This window comes from Mytilus edulis, chromosome 10, assembly GCF_963676685.1.
Source record: "Mytilus edulis chromosome 10, xbMytEdul2.2, whole genome shotgun sequence".
In the NCBI taxonomy this organism is placed as follows: Eukaryota; Metazoa; Mollusca; class Bivalvia; order Mytilida; family Mytilidae; genus Mytilus; species Mytilus edulis.
Window position 1 is genome coordinate 57,970,892 of NC_092353.1, and position 23,677 is coordinate 57,994,568.

The following is a 23,677-nucleotide window of genomic DNA, read 5'->3' on the forward strand; positions in this document are numbered from 1 at the left end:
ACTGTGTACAGCTACATTTTTGTACCTGTCTTTTTGTGCAAGCAAATACCCGCTGATAAGTTGAACTCGACAAGGCAAAAATATACAGGCCCTTTATTTCTCCCACTAATACTAGATATTGATATCCTATAACACATTTGATGAACTTTTCAGGTAAAATACGTTTAAAGTCGAGAACATTTCCCCTTAAATTCAAAATAGAAAGTCCCTAATCAAACTGCAAAATGAAAAGTCCCTAATCAAACGGCAAAATCAAAAGCCCAAACACATCAAACGAATGGATAACAACTACCATGTTTCTGACTTGGTACATACATTTTCTTATGTAAATAATTGTGGATTGAACCAGGTTCTATAGCTACTCAAAATCCTCACTTGTATGAGTCAGTCAAATAAATTTATTAATATATTTGAAATGTGTAAACAAAACAAACAGACATAACAGGCAAAAGTGCAAGAACAGGGACAACGAGGATTCTATTTATGGAACCAATGATTAAAAAAAAGGAAAGTTTTTTTTAAAGTCAATAAGAAATGTTTCACCGTTATGAGACATTTTGTCAAATATCGTATTTGGTTTAAATGCTATATTGTTTTACACCTGTCCTAATATAAGTCTGGAACCTGTAATTCAGTAGTTGTTGTTTGTTAATGTCATGGTTTAATGTGGTCTTTTATTTTACTAAATTAAATTAGCTTCATTTATATGCATTTTTGTGTTTCTTTGATATATATTATTCTTGTCTCATTATTTTGCTTATGTGCTTTGTATATATATTATTTTTGTGTTACTTTGATACATATATGACTTGGCTCTGTACTTCCCGTTATAGTGTCACTGTACTTTGGTTAATTTGTGTATTCTTGTCTTCAGTGTTTGCTAATATGCAGGGTCTACATGCTATTTTGTGATTTGTTACATTTTTTTTATAGTGATTAAGATTATAACAAAATGTTGACTGCTGTACCCATATTTTTGACATTTTTACATATTATGTCTGTTTGTTTTGTTCACACAAAGTTGTCAATATGATGAAATTTGATGCGACTGTCATACACATGAGAGGTTCAGCTAGCGCTAAAACCAGGTTTATCAACCATTTTCTACATATAAAAATGCCTGTACAAAATCAGGAATATGACAATGTTATCCATTCGTTTAATGTGATTGAGCTCTTGATTTTGCAACGTGTTACCATGAGGCTGACTTCATACAGGAACTTCGTAGGAAGAAAGGTAAGAAGTTAGCGATATCCTGTAACTCTACTTTCCGCTATATAGATGATGTTCTTTCACCAAATGATTCAAAATTTGTTGACTATGGGGAACGCATATATCCCATCGAACTAGAGATAAAGGATACTACAGAAACAGTTAAGTCGGCCTCATATCTTGACTTACATCTAGAAATTGACAATGAGGGTCGTTTGAAAACAAAACTTTACGACAAAAGAGATGATTTCAGTTTTCCAATTGTAAACTTTCCATTTCTAAGTAGCAAATTAGAAACATTAACATTTCAGCAGCACCTACATACAAGGTATATATCTCCCAATTGATACGATATTCCCGTGCTTCCATTTCCCATCATGATTTTCTTGATAGAGGGTTGCTGCTCATATGGAAGCTATTAAACCAAGAGTTACATGGTGAAGTTGAAATTATCCCTTCGTAAATTTTACGGACGCCATCACGAGTTGGTTGACCGTTATGGAATAACTGTTTCATAAATGATATCGGACATGTTCCTTACGTCGTAACTACAATCCCCTTCCCTTTCATGAATGTTACCTACCGAATTAGACTATTTACCGGATTTGTTATCACATAAGAAACATGACAGGTGCCACATGTGGAGCAGGATCTGCTTACCATTCCGGAGCACCTGCGATCACCCCTAGTTTTTGGTGATGTTCGTGTTGTTTATTCTTTAGTTTTCTATGTTGTGTCATGTGTACTACTGTTTGTCTGTTTGTCTTTTTCATTTTTAGCCATGGCGTTGTCAGTTTATTTTCGATTTATGAGTGTGATTGTCCCTTTGGTATCTTTCGTCCCTCTTTTACTCGTTTTTTTTTCTTTTTTTTTAATAGATTATCATTTTCCCGTTTGAATTGTTTTACACTAGTAACTTGGCGGCCCTTTATATCATGCTGTTCGATTTGAGCAAATGTCAAATGTTCAAAAGCCGTACTTTAACCGAGAATTGTTTACTTTTTATACATTGTGACTTGTATGGAGAGTTATCTCACTGGCATTCATACCTTAGCTTCTTATTTTTATGTTTATTTTCCCACTCTCATTTAAAAGAGTGAGTGATAACAACGGATGCAACCACCGGAGCATGAACTGCTTCCACTTCAGTTAGGTTGTTAAAATTGCCATTGGTTTAAGTGGATTCCATGCAGCCCAAAAGCAATCTTCTTTTTTTCAAATTTTATTGTTGACCTATAAATATTTGCGAAGGTGTGTTCAAGCCTTTGTCTGACCACAAGGGAAGCTTGAATCCCATATATTAATAAAAACATTAATACTACTTTGTTTAAGTATCTCATTTAATTTTTTTTTTAATCTTATTTAATTTTTCTTTTTATCCTATTCTATGATCTCGTTGTTATTTTTCACATTAGAACAGTTCATTTCATATTCAGATTTTTATTATTATAATTTTTCGGATATTTTTTGTAAATATTAGCAAATGAAAAAATACTGATACTACTATACACCTCATAAGGTATCATACCATTTGATTTAATATGTTAATTTAAGTTGGATACAAAAACAATACCAATAAAATGTTATCCAAATACTTCACCTGCAATAAGTATTCCATAAAGACGTCACAGACCAGTAAAGTTGTTTTTCTAAGGAAACAGTATTACCTGTGATTTGAATAATAAGTACGGAAATATGCGACTTACATTACCCCGAGACAGTACATTAGCATAACGGTATACCAATAAACATATGTTCGATCCTCAAATGATTATAAACTTAGAGATATACAAGAACTAATATACTCAAGACTAAATGTTTTTACTATTAAATCCTTGTACATGTATTTAAAATATGACTTACAAGATGAAAGGCTAGTTAACTGCCTATGTTATAAATCACGATCAGAGAACTGCTTTACATTTACGTCATTAACAGACTGCTATACCCTAGAATAGATAATGGTGGTTATATCTTATGATATATTATAACAGATTTAGGCAATTCTACCCTGGAACATATCCGGTCAATTATTCCAAAGTAAAAATGTACATGTTTTTCGAAATTATTTCGGATAGTTCTTACCTAGAACCTCAACTTTTCCGATTCAAGCATTACTGATGAGTTTTTTGTAGACGAAACGCGCGTATGGTGTACATAATGTTAATCCTGATATTTATAATAAGTTTATCTAAAACTTGTCTACAACTGTTTTGAACAATTCTATGAGAGAATATTCTGAAAGTTCTGAAAAGACAAAAATGAAAGAGGTTAGAACTGGTCTCAACTGCAGTTGATAGTAATAATACGCTAAAAAACAAACGTAACATACATGAAAGATCTACAGATGCATAAATTGAGAATGGAATGAATAATATCTTATATTACGTAAATTATGATTGTCACTTTTCTGTATCAAAGAAAACTTACCAGAGTTTATTAGTCATTTTGGCAGTATGTTATTATGACTGATGACGATCGCAGACTGGCACTATATCATTTTTCCAGGTTGTTCACAGCAATATTTAAGTTGGAATAAGAAAATTGACGTGGTCGTTCAAATTCTGTGTATACGAAAAGACTATAGTGTTTATAATCATAACTCGCTAATCCATATAAATTGCGTTGTTATTCATATTTTGAAGAAGGGCAGTATTATAACCGAAACTACAGGTATTTTGTTTTTGTAATATAATCGGAAATAACGGACTTAAAAAATTTAGAGTATGGAAAAAATAATTGGATTACAAATTATTGTATTCATGATTGCTAATGTTGCTGGTAACCCCTGTTTGAATTCCAGTTCAGAATGCCAGGAAATACGAATGCCACTAGTGTCAAACGAACTTAAGGCCCCACTCGTGGCTGAATTGGATATTTCTGCAATGAATAAACAATTAAAATCTTACATAAAAGATGACATTCAATCAACATTTTCCAAGGATATTGAAAACATGGTAAAAAGTGAACAAAATAATTTAAAGACTACAATGTTAGAGGATTACTCGTCTAAAATAAAGGAGACGAAGGAAGGGTATGACATGAAAATATCAGATATTATTCAAAATCTTCAATCCAAAGAAGGAAAGGTACAAGAAAAAATGTCTGAAGTTTATAAAGATCTAAATGCATCTGAAGCAAACTTTAATGAGAAAATGACAGATTTGTTGAGCGGATTTAAACAAAAACAGGAAAGCTTAAAATTAGAAATGTTATCAGAGTATTCTGCCAAGCTTCAAGTATCACATGACACCAACAACCAACAAATAATTGATCTGGCGAATGATTTGAAAACTCAATTTGCTGATTTATCACGAAATATTAAAGATGAATTGCAAACTCAAAAAAAGGATTTGGAAATTTGGAAAACCAATTTGATGGAAACACTAAACGGTAAGTTCATTTGAAATATTATTTATCTAAATAACATACACAGGATAATAGCAAATAGCAAATATATTTTACAGTACACTAGACAATACAAACGATCACTAATCGACTCATACAACAACAAAAACACAAAAAAATGAAAACGGATGACTCACAGTCAAAAAAGATCTTACTTGGTACATGCAAATACAGGTATATCTGACTTGACAGAGGTTTTACGTGACAATGTCTTTTGAAGTGAAAGTGTAGGTATAATAATGTAAACGGTACTCTTTTTCTGTATCATAAACGCAGTTCGATGTAAACGTTTGAAAGCATGCATATACGTAATATAAGTCAACTAGTAATCTGAACTGAAATTAAAAAAAAATCTTTTCATTGAACAGTGATTTTAGTTTGATCAACGTCTAATGCAAACATTCGAAGCATAGACAGAGCTGGGACAATTTGAACAAATGAATTAGTAATAGTTACAGAGCAGGCAAAAGCGAGCCTAATTATTCTAATATAATTTTTGAAAACAAAGAAAGGCTGGTTGTTACCAAACAGGAGCATCGACCTCATATCGGTAACCATTTGGATTACTTTACTGGCAATGAAACAGCCGATGCGAATCAAAGCACAAATCTCCTACCTACTAGACTATAAATGTCTGCTGACAAAGTTTTTTCAATAAAATATAAAGCGTGTCGATAGAGACAGATCTTTTGAACATTTTGCTGGTAAAAGAGATATTCGTATGTAGGCAATTCCTTTTTAGCTCACCTGGCCCGAAGGGCCAAGTGAGCTTTTCCCATCACTTGGCGTCCGGCGTCCGTCGTCCGTCGTCATTAACTTTTACAAAAATCTTCTCCTCTGAAACTACTGGGCCAAATTAAACCAAACTTGGCCACAATCATCATTGGGGTATCTAGTTTAAAAAATGTGTGGCGTGACCCGGCCAACCAACCAAGATGGCCGCCATGGCTAAAAATAGAACATAGGGGTAAAATGCAGTTTTTGGCTTATAACTCAAAAACCAAAGCATTTAGAGCAAATCTGACATGGGGGTAGAATTGTTTATCAGGTCAAGATCTATCTGCCTTGAAATTTTCAGATGAATCGGACAACTCGTTGTTAGGTTGCTGCCCCTGAATTGGTAATTTAAAGGAAATTTTGCTGTTTTTGGTTATTATCTTGAATATTATTATAGATAGAGATAAACTGTAAATAGCAATAATGTTCAGCAAAGTAAGATTTGCAAATAAGTCAACATGACCAAAATGGTCAGTTGACCCTTTTAGGAGTTATTGCCCTTTATAGTCAATTTTTAACCATTTTTCGTAAATCTTAGTAATCTTTTACAAAAATCTTCTCCTCTAAAACTACTGGGCCAAATTAAACCAAACTTGGCCACAATCATCATTGGGGTATCTAGTTTAAAAAATGTGTGGCGTGGCCCGGCCAACCAACCAAGATGGCCGCCATGGCTAAAAATAGAACATAGGGGTAAAATGCAGTTTTTGGCTTATAACTCAAAAACCAAAGCATTTAGAGCAAATCTGACAGCGGTAAAAGTGTTTATCAGGTCAAGATCTATCTTTTCAGATGAATCGGACAACCTGTTGTTGGGTTGCTGCCCCTGAATTGGTAATTTTAAGGAAATTTTGCTGTTTTTGGTTATTATCTTGAATATTATTATAGATAGCGATAAACTGTAAACAGCAATAATGTTCAGCAAAGTAGGATTTACAAATAAGTCGGCATGACCAAAATGGTCAGTTGACCCCTGAAGGAGTTATTACCCTTTATAGTCAATTTTTAACCATTTTTTCGTAAATCTTAGTAATGTTTTACAAAAATCTTCTTCTCTGAAACTACTGGGTCAAATTAAACCAAACTTGACCACAATCATCATTTGGGTAACTTGTTTAAAAAATGTGTGGCGTGACCTGGCCAATCAATCAAAATGGCTGCCACGGCTAATAATAGAACATAGGGGTAAAATGCAGTTTTTGGCTTATAACTCAAAAACCGAAGCATTAAGAGAAAATCTGACAGGGTTTAATTGTTTATCAGGTCAAGATCTATCTGCCCTGATGTTTTCACATGGATCGGACAACCCGTTGTTAGGTTACTGTCCTGAATTGGTAATTTTAAGGAAATTTTGCCGTTTTTTGTTATTATTTTGAATATTATTATAGATAGAGATAAACTGTATACAGCAATAACGTTCAGCAAAATAAGATCTACAAATAAGTTTCCATGACCAAAATAGACAAATGACCCCATAAGGAGTTATTGCCCTTTATAGTTAATTTTTAGAAAATATTGTCCACTGTAATTACTGGGCCAAGTTCATTAGAGATAGAGATAATTGTAGCAACAAGAATGTTCAGTAAAGTAAGATCTACAAACACATCACTATCACCAAAACACAATTATGTCATGAATTTATCCGTGTCCATTGTTTAATATGCACAAGACCAAGGTGAGCGACACAGGCTCTTTAGAGCCTCAAGTTTTGAATAATGAATAAGATGTTGATGCGTATACATATAAAGATAAAAATATGTCTCAATGAGACAATTCTCAACCAGAGATCGGCTAACTGACATAGAAGTAAACAACTACATGTGTATGCACTTGCTATTATGAATTGTTAAGAATTTGCTCGTATTTACCAGACTTGCAAACCTTATTTTTTCAGCAAAATTTAAAACCTTTATGTTATTGCAACTACTGTGTTAGAAATTTTAATGACTAACTAGAATGAACATGACAGTAACTTCCGTGTGCATTTGATGAATTTCTTTCTTAGTCTATAGAAATCCATAGGCAAAAGAGTTCAAAAGGCAATCACACATATTGGACATATTGCAATGGTGAATATTCTACCATATTCATCTGTCAACTGTAAATTGAACGACTTCCTAGATAGAGAACCATGTTACTTAATATAATTGCTCTAATTCATGTTATTGGTTTGATACAGTTACATTAAAAAAAATATGCTAGATGAAAAACTTATATTCGAAATTTGTAAATGATGAATTACATTTTATTTCGTAAATCTCGTTGAGGTTAATAAATTAATTCTTATACTTTTTATAGGTTCCGTTTGTAAATAGAATCCCTGTTAGTATAAACTATTTAAATATTTATATACTTTGGTTATGATAGTATATCAAATATACCACCCAAACAGATCTAGCAGGAAGCTTATTCATTAGTAAATGATACATTTTTATGTTCTCCATATTTCAGAGACAACAATATATACAACCAATGCTAAAATAAGACACTGATTAATTTTTTTTTCCAGATACATTAACTCCCCACCATCACAAAGACTGTAGCTATGTCAGAGAGAATCAATTAAAATCGAGAAGTGGAGTTTATACCATATACCCGGATAAGGTCAAGGGAACCATGACTTACTGTGATATGACCACTGATGGCAGAGGATGGACCGTATGTTTTATTGTTATTTCTGTATAGATAATTCAGATATGTAATGTCCCATTTGAAGAAGTCAAGTTTATGTACATGCAAATTTATGAAACTTTTTTTTTGCAAAAGAATGTCTCAACAGCATAGAATAACGACAAAGACATTGAAAAAAGCTTAAATTTAAGAAGTAATTTTGTTATAAATTAGGACATTATAGTTTTCCCAATTTTTGCATATTTTTCGGAGGTCATTTTATAGCTGACTATAAGGTATTTGTTGTAACATGTACCATTGTTGAAGATCATGCAGTTGCCTATATTTTCTAAAATCTATGTCATTTGAACTTTGGTGGAAAGTTGTATCATTGGCAATCATACCACGTCTTCTTTTATATATTGACTTTTTTCAGATCAGATTAATCAGATCTAATCTCGTGTTAAACTTATTATGACTTTTCCAGAGATAACTACATGAACTAGTCATGTATGAGTATTAGCTTATATCACATGTATTTGGGACGTTCCTATTATGACTTTATGGTTGCAGAAAGTGACCCAAGTAACATACATTGTAACTTTGGATGAAAAAACTGTATCCGACAATCTTGAATTATTCATAAGTCTTTCAGGCTATTTTTAAAATGGTATTGAGCCAAAAGCCATACAAACACATAATTTAACTTGAGACCGCGTATATATTATACCATGTCATATCTTTAAAGTCATGTATGTAAACATCGCACTATTAATTGTAATTGTTGCAAGTTTATATGAATTTCTCCCCCATTTATTTACAATTCATTACAATAACGGTACCAATAGCACTGTAATTTTAAAACGTGTGATTGTGAATGCATGTTATTGTTGTAGTTGTTGATCTTATATATGCTATATCTTATTGATAAGCCAAAACATTTATTTAGAAGTCGTGAATATTATGCTTGTAAGTTAATCCATTGCAAATTCAATTGTAATTTGATTAATAGTTGATGATAATAAATAATATTAACACTTGCCATGATAATATTAACAGTTTGGTTAGGTTTTGATCTTTTTTCGGATATATAAGAATGAGCTGTCAACAAACTGTTAAAAACAGTTTAACTGTGATTTGTTCTACCGTACAACTTTCATGATCAGTTCTGGGTTAGATAAAAACAACACCCTTATATATATTTCGGGCATCCAAAGCACTATTAGGAACGCTAAAACTTAAACATTCAAAAGCCAACTGTATAAAGACATTGTAACAATATCATCTATTTGATCAAAAAGGGACCTAACTGTCCAAATCTGTTCCATGTTATAACTACCATAATATGTTCTGCATGACCACCTGCAAGCATCCCTGGTTTTCTGATCGGGCTAGTGTTACTAAAGGTGGTCATGCAGAACATATTATGATTTATAACATTAAACGAAAAAATCTTAATGCAAGAAATTCACATTTTGACTAACAATTTTTCTTCGATTGGTACAGGTCAAAATATTTGATTGATTGATTGATTGTTGGTTGCTTAACGTCCAGTGGCAAATGTTTCATGCATATTCAGGACGAGAACAATTTCACAATAAATACAATAGGTAGGTTGATTCAATAGAGGCCATCTGGGATGATGGTCGGGGAAATTTAGACTGCCACTGGAAAATGAGGGTATATTGGATAGGGACAGAAATTTGGCCTTGCAACAGGCCACCTACGGACCCCTCAAAGAGTTGTTGCAAGGGTTCTTAACGTGCAAAGAGCGTGGCACTCTCTTTACACGAGGTATCGGATTTAACGTCCCTTTCTGACGGACGTGACTGCGAACTTGATACATCCCGCACAGCCAAACGGACGCCCCACTTCAGGAAGCGTTTTACTGCCGGTCGGGAGAAGACCAAGTGACCATATTTCTATACCCCAGTCACCCTTGGGGTATCAAAATATTTGAACTTAATACAAACGACCAAAAGCTGATATAATCCAATTGAATCAAATAAGGAATCATAAGCAATATTTGATTCTTGTTTTATGTAGTACATAATTCTAAACATCTGAGTTAAATATGAAACATATATATACTATATGTGTGTAGGTAATTCAAAGAAGAATTGATGGGACTACAAACTTTGATAGAACCTGGAATGAATATAAGGAAGGGTTTGGTGATGTGGAAAACGAATACTGGCTTGGTAAGTAATCGTTTCAGTGGTATATATCATACACATTTATTTTCTATATGTAGACGTCATGTGAATATTACCTGTCAGATCAAATGACGTCTTTTAATTAAAATTGATATCAAATAAAAAAAATTACAGTAAAATTTCTGTAAAGATTATACTCCAGTTTTATTAAATAAGGAGAATTATTTTCAATCATGCTCATTTCCCTACTATGTCAATGTTTCGAAATTCTTTGCAGTTTCATATTGTTAACAACCCCATGCCTTGTGTCATTTATTGTAATTTCCGATCTTGTTTGTATAATGGTACGATGTGAAGGACTGTTTTTCATAAATCAATTGTAAAAACTTATTGCCAAAATAAACGTTGCATGTGAAGAAATCATCGAAATTAAGCAACTCATTATTTTGTTTTTAATCGGAAAGAATCGAGAAACATTTGATATCATTCGTTCATTGTGATAAATATTCTGCTTAGACTACAAAACTGGAAATTACCATTATCTCGGACCTTATATTTGTCTTACATTTGAACATTTCATTGCTAAATGTACAAACATTCACAGAACTAAATCCTTTTCAAGAGAAAATTATTTTATACGTAACCCCACGTAGTAACAAAACGGCATATACAAACATACATGGAATTCAAATAATTTTGAAACTGCCTTCACTGTAGTAATGGAATTATTTCAAGACACGTAAAAAGAATCTAACAGATAATTAAAAGTTTTCCATTCGTTTGATGTGTTTGAGCTTTTGATTTTGCCATTTGATAAGGGACTTTCCTTTTTGAATTTTCCTCGGAGTTAAGTTATTTTGTGATTTTACTTTTTTCAAAACATGAATGTTTTAAAATTGATTTATGACAAAAAGTAAATTAACATAAATACAGAACTCCAAGAAAACTCAACAAGACAGTTCTTTATCAAATGGCAGTTTGAAAGGCTCAAACAAATTAAACGAATGGAAAACAAATATCATATTCCTGACAGCTGAAAATGGCGGATTAAACATATCAATTATCGTCACAATAATTTAGAAGAGAAGGTGAAACTTTTTTCACACAAATGTTCACCAAACTCATGTGTTAACGAATAAAGGTTATGGAAATCCATTAGTCTATTTCTACATCTATTTGAAAAGCGTCAAGATGTATTATGTTACGCTGAATTGTCCATTCACAAATAAACATTTAATACTTGTACTCGTATCATTTAATCTAAAACATATTCAGAATAGAATAGAATAGAGTATCTTTTATTTTCATAAGACGTACCCTCAAGGGGCATAGTGCATATACATATATGACAATATAAAGTTACAATTTACATTAATATTATTATAAGTGGTGAAATTATTGCACTCATGAATTTAAGTATAATTTCTAGTGGACATTCTTGTCAGAGAATTTTATTTTGAACTTGAATTTTTTTCAATCTATCTGTTTTTATCTTGTCTACTGATATAGAGAAATGTTTGATACATATAAATTCGGGTGGTTTTTTTTGGCATTTTGTGTCTTTCCACAAAAGATCCCGATAGACTTACGTGACCAAATAACATATATTTAGATGATGTATTCGATATGAACAGTTCTGCTTAACTCTAGTTGGTTGTCAATTGCTGAAATACTTTAATTACTTGTACTGCATTGAATAGACTATGGATGTATTGCCATACTAATTGTCATTGGCTATTGTTTTGTTTCTCTTAAAAATGAAATATAAAGCAGGACTTTTAGTTTCTTTAAAAATAACGCCTTTTATAAATTTTGGTTTGTTTTAATCGTGCAAATAGGGCAATCTCGTACCTTAGTTTAAATCCTTTTTTATGCTTCAATCGAATTTGTATAAACTGTGCTTAAATCGAATTTGTATAAACTATGCTTAAATCGAATTTGTATAAACTATGCTTAAATCAAATTTGTATAAACTATGCTTACCTTATATTTTATTATTTACCAATGAATATTTCTTCATACAGTAGACCAGTCGGTGCCATGTTCCTTTTCTCGGTGACTTAAGTCGGAATTGTCTATTCTACTTTCCTCTTGTCCTTGTGTATCCAAAGGCGAATTGAAGCTTTCCTTGTGAATTGAATGTTTTCGGATGTACTTTTCTTTGTCGGCATTCACTTTTGGTGGTGTTGCTTCCGAAATGAAATTTTCGGCTTCCGCAAATCTGACAATCGAAGTCGCTGATTTCGTTTTCGGTTGCCCATGTAAACGGGGATAATGTTTAAACGAATCAGTACGAATTCCATTTGACTGGGTATTGGTTTTATTACACTCGTGTAATTTCTTTGTATGTGGTTTCACAACACTGCAAGTTGCATTTGTTTCCTTTGTAGTGAGTTCAAGGTGAACATATATATATGTCATACCCAAATCAACTATTGCGAAACTAGAAAATTTAGATGAACATTCGATTAAAATGTATCTGTAGGTATCTCCGAGGGTCTGAATAAATCGTTAAAAAAATCTATGTAAACTAAATGATCTGACATACACACAATATGCCCATTGAATAACATTTGGAATAATCGAGTACTGTTCTATGTCAAATCTATTTTACGTGATACAATTTGTAAAAGGAAAATAGTTTAACAGAAAAACCACGATATCAATTAAACCTTTATAACTAGGGATGTTAAAATGTTTACTATTTACTCATCGAATATTCAACAGTCACATTTAATAATCATCAAGCAAATATATTTACAAAGGTGTTATATGATAAGAAGTGACCGATATGATAACAGATAGTCCATTTGAACGTTACTTTGTTTATCAGATACTATTTCGCTCTAACATGATACTACATGTTTCGTAAAGTATTGTCGGAAACTTTTTTTCCGAAAACATATGAAAGGTTTTAATGATGATAGTTCAGTGATTTCTTTTGAATTCTCTGATGTTCTTCGGGAAATCAATTAATGAAAAGGAGAGTACATTGTCCTAACTTGAAGCCGAATAATTGAGTAATAGGTTTGTATTCGTCAGTCAGTACTACAGAGCGAAACTCGAGTATTCGTTGGCATCTCTATTTGAAATATTGTATAAGATTAATCAAAATTTCACTTCGACATACTCAGTCAGACACAAACGTATTCGAGGCCAAAAACAAAATTATATTACATCATATAAATCAACATGAACATAAACATATATGACATGATTGCCATTTGGACATAAACTGAGTTCAGGAAGGTTATGAAGACAGCTATATGTCATCTGGCTTTCAACAATGAGAAAATTGTATACTATAAAGTCAGCTACAAAAGAAAAATATATAAAAAAGGAAGCTATGTACTACTTTAAGAGATTACGTTCTTTTGTTGAAAATAATAAATTGTACATACATTGTGCACAACTCTTTTATGCCCTTTTAAAAAGCAGTTGATGCATGGACTAAAACAATCCAGTTAGTAAATTCCGTTAATTTATAAATTTTTAAGAAACTAAGGTTTCAACTCCCTCAGGTAAAGTTGATTTAAGATGAATTTGGTTATTTATTTTAGGTATTTTTGTCATATAGCTCTTCAACAGTTTCGGTACTTATTCATTCCAGGATTTCAAATGTTAAGGGCATACAATACAGTTTTGAACCTGTATTTACATGTTGATGAAAATTTGCATATAGGCTATTTTTTACCTGATTAAATCAAATATGTAATAAAAAATATTCCTTCATGTGCTACTTTTTGAGTAAAATGAGGTAGAAATTTTGTATATTTGCTCAAAATTCAGATTTGTGTCAGTATTTTCTTTTTCGAAAGAAAGACATAACTTTTTTGTTTTAAAAGATAAACACAAATTGTTTTTTGTTAAATAATCGGTAATTTCTGTATTTTATAAGTATCATTAAAAAATATGAGATTTTTATTCAGAAACAACTCATATTTATCAAATGTTCATGAATAGAGGAAAAAACGTCATTTTTTGCTGCATGTTTATCAAAATTAAAAAAATTGCGCTATTTACAGTTTTATAAAATTTGGGTCACATCATCTCCTTGCAAAATGAAACAAATTGCCGTTTTAAAAAATAGGGGTCCATGCACTCGTTTTCAAATTAAATCAGTTTGAATGATAAAAATCAGTCGAAAAATGCATCTTTTCCCGATATGTCATAGTTTGACGTCGCGAAAATAACATTTTACGTTAGCAACGTCATTACCTCCCCTGTAACTGTATCGTATGCCCTTAAGCTTTGAGCGTTCCTGATGAAGGTAAATCGCGATAAGCACTTCGGACACATGAAATTATATAAAGTGCTGTTTTCCTTTTTTTTTAGTAAGAATCATGTAAATATATGTAAATACCAAAATCTTAACTTCAAGAATTTTACGAAATAGGTAACAAATATCTTAACATCCTGACATCCAGTGGTAAATACGAACTAAGAGTTGACTTGGTAGATACCAATATCAAAAAGACGTATGCAGTTTATAAGACGTTTGTTGTTGGTGATGAAAATTCAAAGTTCAAGTTAACTATTGGTGATTACACAGGAACTGCAAGTATGTAGATACAGACTCATGTTAGTTTAGTAAACACAATTATATTAATAGTGGATTGGGAAAGAAGTTATTGCAACTTATATTATTCCCTTTTCACCTCGCGAGTGCTGCCTTGTAGGGTCATAAGCCTGCTCTTTTTCGAATTCGCAAATGGTGTCAAGGGAAAGCCGAAAATTCAGTCACTGGCATTTTTATCCCGCAACGGGAATCGAGTCAGGAACTTTGTGTTAGTAGTCCGCTAGTTAGTAGTACCCACTACACCACGGCTCTCTCTTTATGTTTATGAATAAGCTAATTTTATGCACGTTCATGGATCTAACATCTTTCGATTCCCATATCACATTGCACAAGGTCATTTGATGGTTTGCTCTGTGATCTTTTAGCATCCAACTACAAAACATTGCTAACAAAAGTTTGGTATATATTGTAGTTCACTATGGGCTATCAAAATTATTGTCGGGGAAACTGGAAAATTTTCCGAATATGATTAGTCAATTTGCTGTGTCTATGCAACGAATGGATTTTAAAGATGCCGGATCCTCCAAATTATTTTACCAGGATTTGTTTGTTGTTGCTTGTTTTCATATCTGATATGAGAGAAGAAGAAAAAATCAGGGAGCAAAGTTAAACATCAATCAGAATATTTGCCTGAATTAAGGCAATAAAAGTTCACCGATATTGAAATCAATGAACAACAGACATATCAAAGTATCAAATAAAAACTGAGGGAATCACATGCACTTAACAAGTAACACGACCGGTTGTGTCGATTTGATTAGATTCTCCTGTTATGGGTGCATTACCCGCCATTCGAATTCACACTTAGTCGAAATATTACAATCGGTAAAAGGGTTTTAAAGATTTGCAGAATTTATTAAGTTTCCTGAATTTTGAAGCAAGAAAAGAAATCGATATAAAAATTGTCCCATTTATTTGGGTTTTAAAGTCCATTTAAAGGCTCATTTTCTGTATGTTTATGTGTATTTATTGCGTGTTTTGTTTTTTGCTATTGGTCTCACAACTATGTAAATGTTTCATTTCATTTTCAATATATTTGTGTTAATAAGTCTTTAGTTGGTAGCAGCAAACATATTGCACGAAAATAAATCTTTCATAAACTACCCTCATAGACATTAAACAACTAGTTAGCATTAAACTGACAGATGACTTTCAGAAAACATCGTCAATACTCACGAGCAAAGCCTATGACCTAATAATCAGATTTGCAAACACAACCATACCATTATTTCACGAACATGTGTGATTAAAATTATTAAATAATTCGTTAATTAGTACATGTAATAGTCATATATTAAATTTTAGGAGATGTCATGAACTACAACAGTGGTCTATCATTCACCACAAAGGACAGAGACAATGATTCAAATAGTGGAAATTGTGCTTCTTCTTATACCCATGGACCCTGGTGGCACGGCAGCTGCAGTTATGTTTACCTTAATGTTGACTTAAAAAAATCAAAAATGAGATGGAATGATACAAAGTTCATCAAAGCTGTAATGAAGATCAGAAAAATCAATTAGGAGAAATTATGTAACAAAATCAATGAACACTAAATGCGAGTTTTGATATTTTTTTTCTCCGAAAGATTAAATAGAAAGATTGATTAATACAACATACGCAAGACATTTTAAATGTATATCTTTAGGTTTTTATCTATTGGTTGTTTTTCATTTTTGCAATGACGTTGCCAATTTTCTCGACTGATTTTTTAATAAAGCCTTGGTGTATTCGGCCTCTTTATTACAAAGTACCTGTTTGTTGTTAGCACCATATTATCAATAGAAAATTCGAATATTAACCTACCGTATTAATCTTTTTAAATATAGTACTGGGTTTATACTTTTAAATAGGCAACATGACGGTTGACATTGATGGAAATACTCTGCTTTCCAATCCAATTCACATGTGGTCAACCCAAAGTTTACATGGGGTTCCTGATGATCAGTGATAAGTTTTCTATGTTGTGTTTTCTATTTTGTTTATTATGTTTCTCCGTGTTTAGTTTTTTTTTCATGGCTTTTTCATGTTGTTTGGACTAGCTTTCAATGATTAAGGGTGTCTTAGATTTATTCTTTGTGTCGTTTGCCTTTTTAGTTCTTGTTTCGGTGTTTAGTACGTGTCTGATCAATGAACACATTTTAGTTAGATTTTTTACAGTTTGTTCTTAAGTTGTTCTCTTACACCCACTGTCAGATTATGTTATATGGATGCGCATAACCAGGAACCCTTAATCTACGGCTTTTCATCGGCGTTGTTGTTTGACAAGACATTGATTTGCACTCCCTATTTCAAAGACTTTACTTTATACCGTTTAAACAATTATGAGACATGGCAATAACTTCACCTGAATAGGATTTAGGAAAACTGAGCAGAGGATATCATTGTCTTAAAAGCGACGAAGATCCATTTAAAAAGTTACTAGGATTTTTTTTTTATAAAAGCAACTTATAGAAAACGACATTTGTCTTTTAAATCACCAAGGTCACGTTTCAGTACGTTGGGTATGCATTGTCATATACCATATACCCCTAACCAAAATCGTAAAATGTTGTATAAAATTCATAAATAATTTTGTTAACAAAAAGAAAACATAAAATGATGCATTCTTATCGTATGATGTTTCAATTATATGTATAGGTCACTTCACAAAATATAACCTCTTGATTTTAAGGTCTTTCCTTTAGGCGAGGAAAGACCTTATTGTTTTCCTAAATAAATGTTTTTTTTTTTTTTTTTTTTTTTTTCTTCCAACATTTTTTTACATGCCCGACTCTTGTTTCTTTTGAAGTATGAAGACCAAATATGGATCATCGATAGACCTTATCATGAAGTATTACCAGATGACATTGTTAAGAATTTCATCATCCCCTTAAGAAATTATCTCTCTTTTATTATTTTTTTTCCAACATAGCCCCCTCGTTGTTTTTAAAGATATTATAACTTTATTAAAACCATAGGTAGATCTCATCATGATGTATTACCATACGAGGCTGAATAGGATTTCATTGTCCCCTTTTAGAGTTATATCCCCTTAAAGCAATTTCTTTTATTTGCATTTTTCTCAAAAAATATTAGAGATAGAATCAATTTGAAAACTGAAACATGTACAGGAACAGATGACAATGTTGATTACATAAACAATTATTTTTTTATCAACCCTGATAAGGAATAATTTCCCTTGAAAAATTATACACAATTTTTGAAAATTTGTATTTTGAAAACTGGAAGTCGTAGAGACTTAAGACCTTCATCAATAAGCTTTGGTTCATGTGACCTTTAATTTGCACCAGGGTCAAAGGTCACCGAGTGCAACAAAAATTGACGCTGCAATTTCAAGCTTACATATTAAGAAAACGATAAGAGTTTGCTGCATACATACTGTGTATAGATTGTTCCTCTCGACGACCTCTACATTTTATACATTAAGCCCAAAAATGTCCGACCGTCTGTTCAAAAGTTAAAACGAGATAATTCTTAAAAGTATAGTATTGTGTGTATATTTTTGAAAATGTAACAGATGTCAACCTACTATATATAACAAAAGTGATCAGTACTTGAAGACCTTCAATTTGAGGTCAATGTCAGGTCATGGTGAAATTTAACCTTGACCTTGAAAGTGTACTATGACCTTGAACTTTTGACATTTGAAAGGTCAAGTGGTGCTGATTTGAATGATGGTAGTCCCATGTCTCTACAACTTCCGGTTCTCAAGTTTTGTATTGCATCATATATTTGATGATTCATTTGTTCTTTTTTTATTATTATTATTTATTGCATAAAGTCAAGTTACAGATGGAATTTACACAACAGTGTAGATGAGGTACTGACATCTTCTTACGCCAGGCCAAACCATTTCTCGAAACAGGGTGCGCATGCATTCTGCCATGCATAGTGCTAAATCAATATAATATCAAATATATCTTCTTACGAACCCCTTTACGACCATCAATGTTAATTCATCAAACAAATTTATAAAGAATCGTTATTTATTAATTCGATAATATTCTATATCTATTCAATTCACAAATTATATATATCATCGATTAGAAAAAAAAAGGTAAAAATGCTTAATTCTATATAATAACTGAAAACTCGTTGTTTTTTTTAGATGTAATTCAGTGTTCCTGTTGTCTATTTGTTGTCCTCTTGTGCTTGAAGTCTTTCCTTTTGTTTCAGTTTGTGACCCGTATTTGTTTTTTCTCTCAAAATATTTATGACTTTTGAACACCTGTATACTACTGTTGCCTTTATTCGTGTTATATCAGAAAGAAATTTCAGTTATGTTCTTCGACATTGGTCATATCTCTTTATGCAGCTCTGTCTGTGAGCCTCAATCAGCACTAAACAGATTTTAAGTCATTGGCTTGTTTGTCCACACTTGACTTATTATTACATAGCAAAAAAAAAACCTTGGTCTCACATTTGTCGGCTAGCGTCATCAACGATGATGTCAGCGTCATTTTGACCTTTTGAAACTCCTTGGAGATGAATTACTCGCTTGAATTCTTCTACATGGCATTCTATGTCTGATCCTGCTATTTTGATTCTTAAAAGGGCTGTTATATTTGTTCCCCTTTCAAAATGGAATTTTTGCTTTCGGTATATATCAGTGTGTCAATTCGCATTTTTCTGAACGCGGCTTTAGAGAATTTCAACCCATTTGAAGCATTTTATTTAAAACAAAATACAGTTGTACTCCTTTTATATATATTATGGAAAAATAGAGATGTCAGTTAAACATGTTAAAGGTGAAAATGACAGCAATCCATCGATACTAACAAAAACCGATGAAATTATAAAGGAACAAAACGTTTCAGCTATTTTTGAACAATATAACCTATATAGGTCTACCTTTCAAGCATGCACTCTTAAAAGAGGGACGAAAGATACCAAAGGGACAGTAAAACTCATAAATCTAAAACAAACTGACAACGCCATGTTTACAAAATGTGAAAATAACAAACGTTCTATGAATATTACATGGCAACTAACTTAATTTATAGCTTGTCAATGGTGTAAACTATGTAATAAAAAATAACAATTCAATATCTGCAAGCATATCGAAATAAAAGTGTTGAACTGCAACTTGTTATGATAAAACTATACACCAATTATTAAATCAATATCTTCAAGAATGACAATACAAGTGCGAAAAACTAATGAATTTTCGAAGTCAAAAGACCATAACTCTGCACAAAATCATTAGACCGGAACAAAATTCGATCTTGACCTGTAACTTGTCATGATAAAACAATACGCTAAATATCAGATCAATATATCAAAGTAATAAGAAAAAAGTGTTGAAAACTAATTTGCCGGACTGATGGATGGACAGACAAACAGACAGACATACAGATAAGACAGATTTCGTCAGTAGTGAACAAATTATCAGAACAATCAACATAAATTGTGTTAAAAAGTGAATACCGTGGCATAACAAGAAAAAAAAAAATTCTAAATCAAATATCAAAACAGCAAAGGCACAACACGACAGATGCCACATGTGGAGCTGGATCTGCTTACCCTTCCGGGACACCTGTAATCACCCCCAGCTTTGGATGGGTTTGTGTTGTTTAGTCTTTAGTTTTCTAAGTTATAAATGAATGAATGAATATTTTAAAGTGCACTCTGAGTTATAACAAACAATTACATTCATGAATACATTTTTTTTATATTTGTTTAGTGGTGATAGATTACATCGTTACCTTATTGAAAGCTCCCTTTCTTGCTATTATTTTCTCGTATGTTATTGTATGTACCTTCTTTGGTATTTGCATTTAAAACTAAGATGACTCTTTAAGAACAGGTCACAATATCATTGATAAGTTCTTACAATATGTTTTACATTGTGATGTATGCGAATATCCAGTACTTTGGTCTCTCCATATAGAGTATGGCAGTTTCTTCTCTTCAAACGGATTATTGTTTATTTGACACATTTTCTGTTTCCATTCACAATCTTAGTGCATGATCTTTTCTTACGTTCTGTAGACTTAATGACTCGTTTGCCATTTCTGTGTTTGTAGTAAAGTTTGATATATCAATTTACGTGATGTATATCGGAATGTCGGAAAACAAATATCAAAAGGGCAAGAAACAAAATAATAACTCAAATAAAACAGGTAACAGCTCAAATAGAAACGCCTGAACAATACAATTATAACAAAACATTACACAGAAAATTGAAGATTGAGCTATACGAAAAACAACCAAAAAACAGGGATGACCTAAGGTCTTCCGTAAGTATACCTGATACGTGAAATTAGTGCTTAATTATTAGATCGGCGATTTTGTTCCTCTAAATTACTTAAATCCTTTACAAAATAATGTCTAAGATACAAAGATTTGATTTGGAATTCAGTTGTACATATAGCACGTGTTACAGTTTCTAACAAACTGGATATCACATTGCACTGACTTTACAATAGCTTGTCTTAGTGACTTCTTTAAAAAAAAAAAAAAAAACAATCGTCATTGCGGTTTCTTTTCCTCGGGCCAAACACCTTTCAGATGAGTGACGATAAAGTCAATATTATAATACCGCTGTTCACTGGACATAACTGAAACAAATCTAAGCCACGAACCGAAATTGATAATGACATTTCATTCTGTTTTTGATTGTTTGTTCTTGTGTTATACTATGTCTGTAAATGACTGTCGTTATAATCAGGATTCTTAAATTCAGCAGTAATCATTGGTTGTCATGGATATTTGTGTTTTGTTCATATTGGTAGCGTAAATTGGTTTGAAATTTGTTTCTTTTTAAGTCTGACACTTTCTTTCTTATATAAAAATACTGTATGAAATTATAAGGATACCAAATATTTATTCATGATAAGAAACTCATCTTCTTTTCCCGTTTGAGGTTCAGTTCATCATCTGCTGTATTTTAGTCATTAAAGTCAGAACTCTTTTTCTACTGTATCCTAATGATTGACCTTTTTTACACAATAATGAAATTATATGCGATTCTCACATGTGTCATACAGGTGAGAATGTAGCTAGCTATATAATCAGGTTTTAATCCACCATTCATGCACAGGGAAATGTCTGTACCAAAGACAGGAATATTACAAGTTTTTTCGATTCGTTTTAACATGTTGAAGTGTTTAGGATTTTGAATTTGTCTTCTTTAAAAGGACTTTCTGTTTTGAATTTTCCTGCTGATTCGGTATTTTTGTTATCTAACTTTTATTTTGCAAGAATATCAGCATTATTGTATAAAACATTGTATTACTTTTCTGTGTACCAAGATGTTTTTCTTTCATTAGATTTACTTGATTTAATTAAATTCAAATTTTTCTATATACATTTGAATGTTATTTATTTCTATGACATTCTCACAGTTTACCTTCGGGTAAGGAGAGTTACACACAAACGTGTATCTTTTCATCGTATGCTACATTCAAATTGACTTTTTAAAATACCAATTGTAAATGATGACATACATAAGCTGTTTATACAGTCCTATAACGTTTACAAAAGGAATCATTTATGATTCATTCGCGTATTTCATGCTGACCAGTTTTGAATATTATACGAACGATCTATCCACATTCGGCAACAAAAATGGCAATCCTCGTCATCAATCGTAGTCGAACGCAATCTTCACAAAAAGGGTACTAACCCACATATTTCAATGTAGGTGAACGACTACTAAGCCACATCAATAAGTTTGTAACATAACAACAATGTCTTAATATTCTATTAGAAGTGTACTTCCTATATTTATTTCTGAAAATGAATAGAGCTGTGAACAAATTATCCTTATAAAAATTATAATGTCTCGGATTAAGCACAAGCAGCTAAATAAACTTAACACAAAGAGATCTGTTATGCACTTTGGATCCAATGATGAAGTAATATGTTAACCGTGTGAGGCAAAACATCGTGAAAGTCCTATTAAACAACACAATGCTATTGAATTTACACGATTGGGTCCAAATCTGAACAAGATCTGCTTACTTTTCTGGGTGTACTTTTGGTCACCCCTTTTTTGCTGGTGTTCGTGTTGCTGATACTTCCGTTTTCTGTTGTTATACTTTGTTCTTATGAAATCCATTTATTTTTGACTCATTTGTTCCTTTGGTATCTTCCTCCTCTTGTTATCTATTTATTGTTATCAATACTGTTCTTTTATGCGGGTTCTGTTTTCATTGCAGAATTAAAAAAAAACAATCAATGATGTAAAACTAGTTATATAAACATGGACAATACAAATTTTCGTATAGCTTACAATGCAGAATTGGTTTTGCGCATTGGTGAAGGTCGTACGGTGACCTATATTTGTTAATTTCTGTGTCATTAATCTCTTGTGAAGAGTTGTCTCAATTGCATTCACACCAGATCTTCTTTTTGTTATTCAAAGTTATCTCAAGATACACATTAAAATGAGAAGGATGTTATATCAAAGCCGTAAATAGAAGAAAAATAGACAATACCATGACAAAGACGATCAAATGTCAACATTTCGTTAATCACACGAATCCGGACTATAAACCAAGTTTGACATTAGTGGTAATAGTTATCAAAGGTACCAGGATTATAATTTAGTATGCCAGACGCGCATTTCGTTTGCATAAGACTCATCAGTGACGCTCATATCAAAATTTTTATAAAGCCAAACAGGTACAAAGTTGAAGAGCATTGAGGATCCAAAATTCCAAAAAGTTGTGCCAAATACGGCTAAGGTAATCTATGCCTGTACCGTGGCTTTGCTATTGGTAATCTATAGATTGGTGGTAAAAAGTAAAATATAAAAATAAAGAATTCCGAGGAAAATTCAAAACGGAAAGATCCTTATCAAATGGTAAAACACTTTGGTTTCTTTAGCCGCTCTTTTTATGAGTTTTCCTATTTTCCTATTCTTTCCTATTCTTGATAGTTTTATCCAATTGTCTCTGTTCTTTTTACCATATCCAACCCTTCTCTA

At 32.1% G+C, this 23,677-nt stretch overlaps 1 protein-coding gene across 1 annotated transcript; it reads left to right on the forward strand.

Moving 5' to 3' along the window:
- The first annotated feature begins 3,662 nt into the window (after positions 1 to 3,662).
- Positions 3,663 to 16,299, forward strand: LOC139491533 (fibrinogen-like protein 1). Its single transcript, XM_071279275.1, has 5 exons — positions 3,663 to 4,605; positions 7,907 to 8,055; positions 10,112 to 10,208; positions 14,560 to 14,724; positions 16,048 to 16,299. Exons 1-5 carry the CDS (start codon positions 3,939 to 3,941, stop codon positions 16,263 to 16,265), a joined length of 1,296 nt encoding a protein of 431 aa, XP_071135376.1. The 5' UTR covers positions 3,663 to 3,938; the 3' UTR covers positions 16,266 to 16,299.
- The last annotated feature ends 7,378 nt before the right edge of the window (positions 16,300 to 23,677 follow it).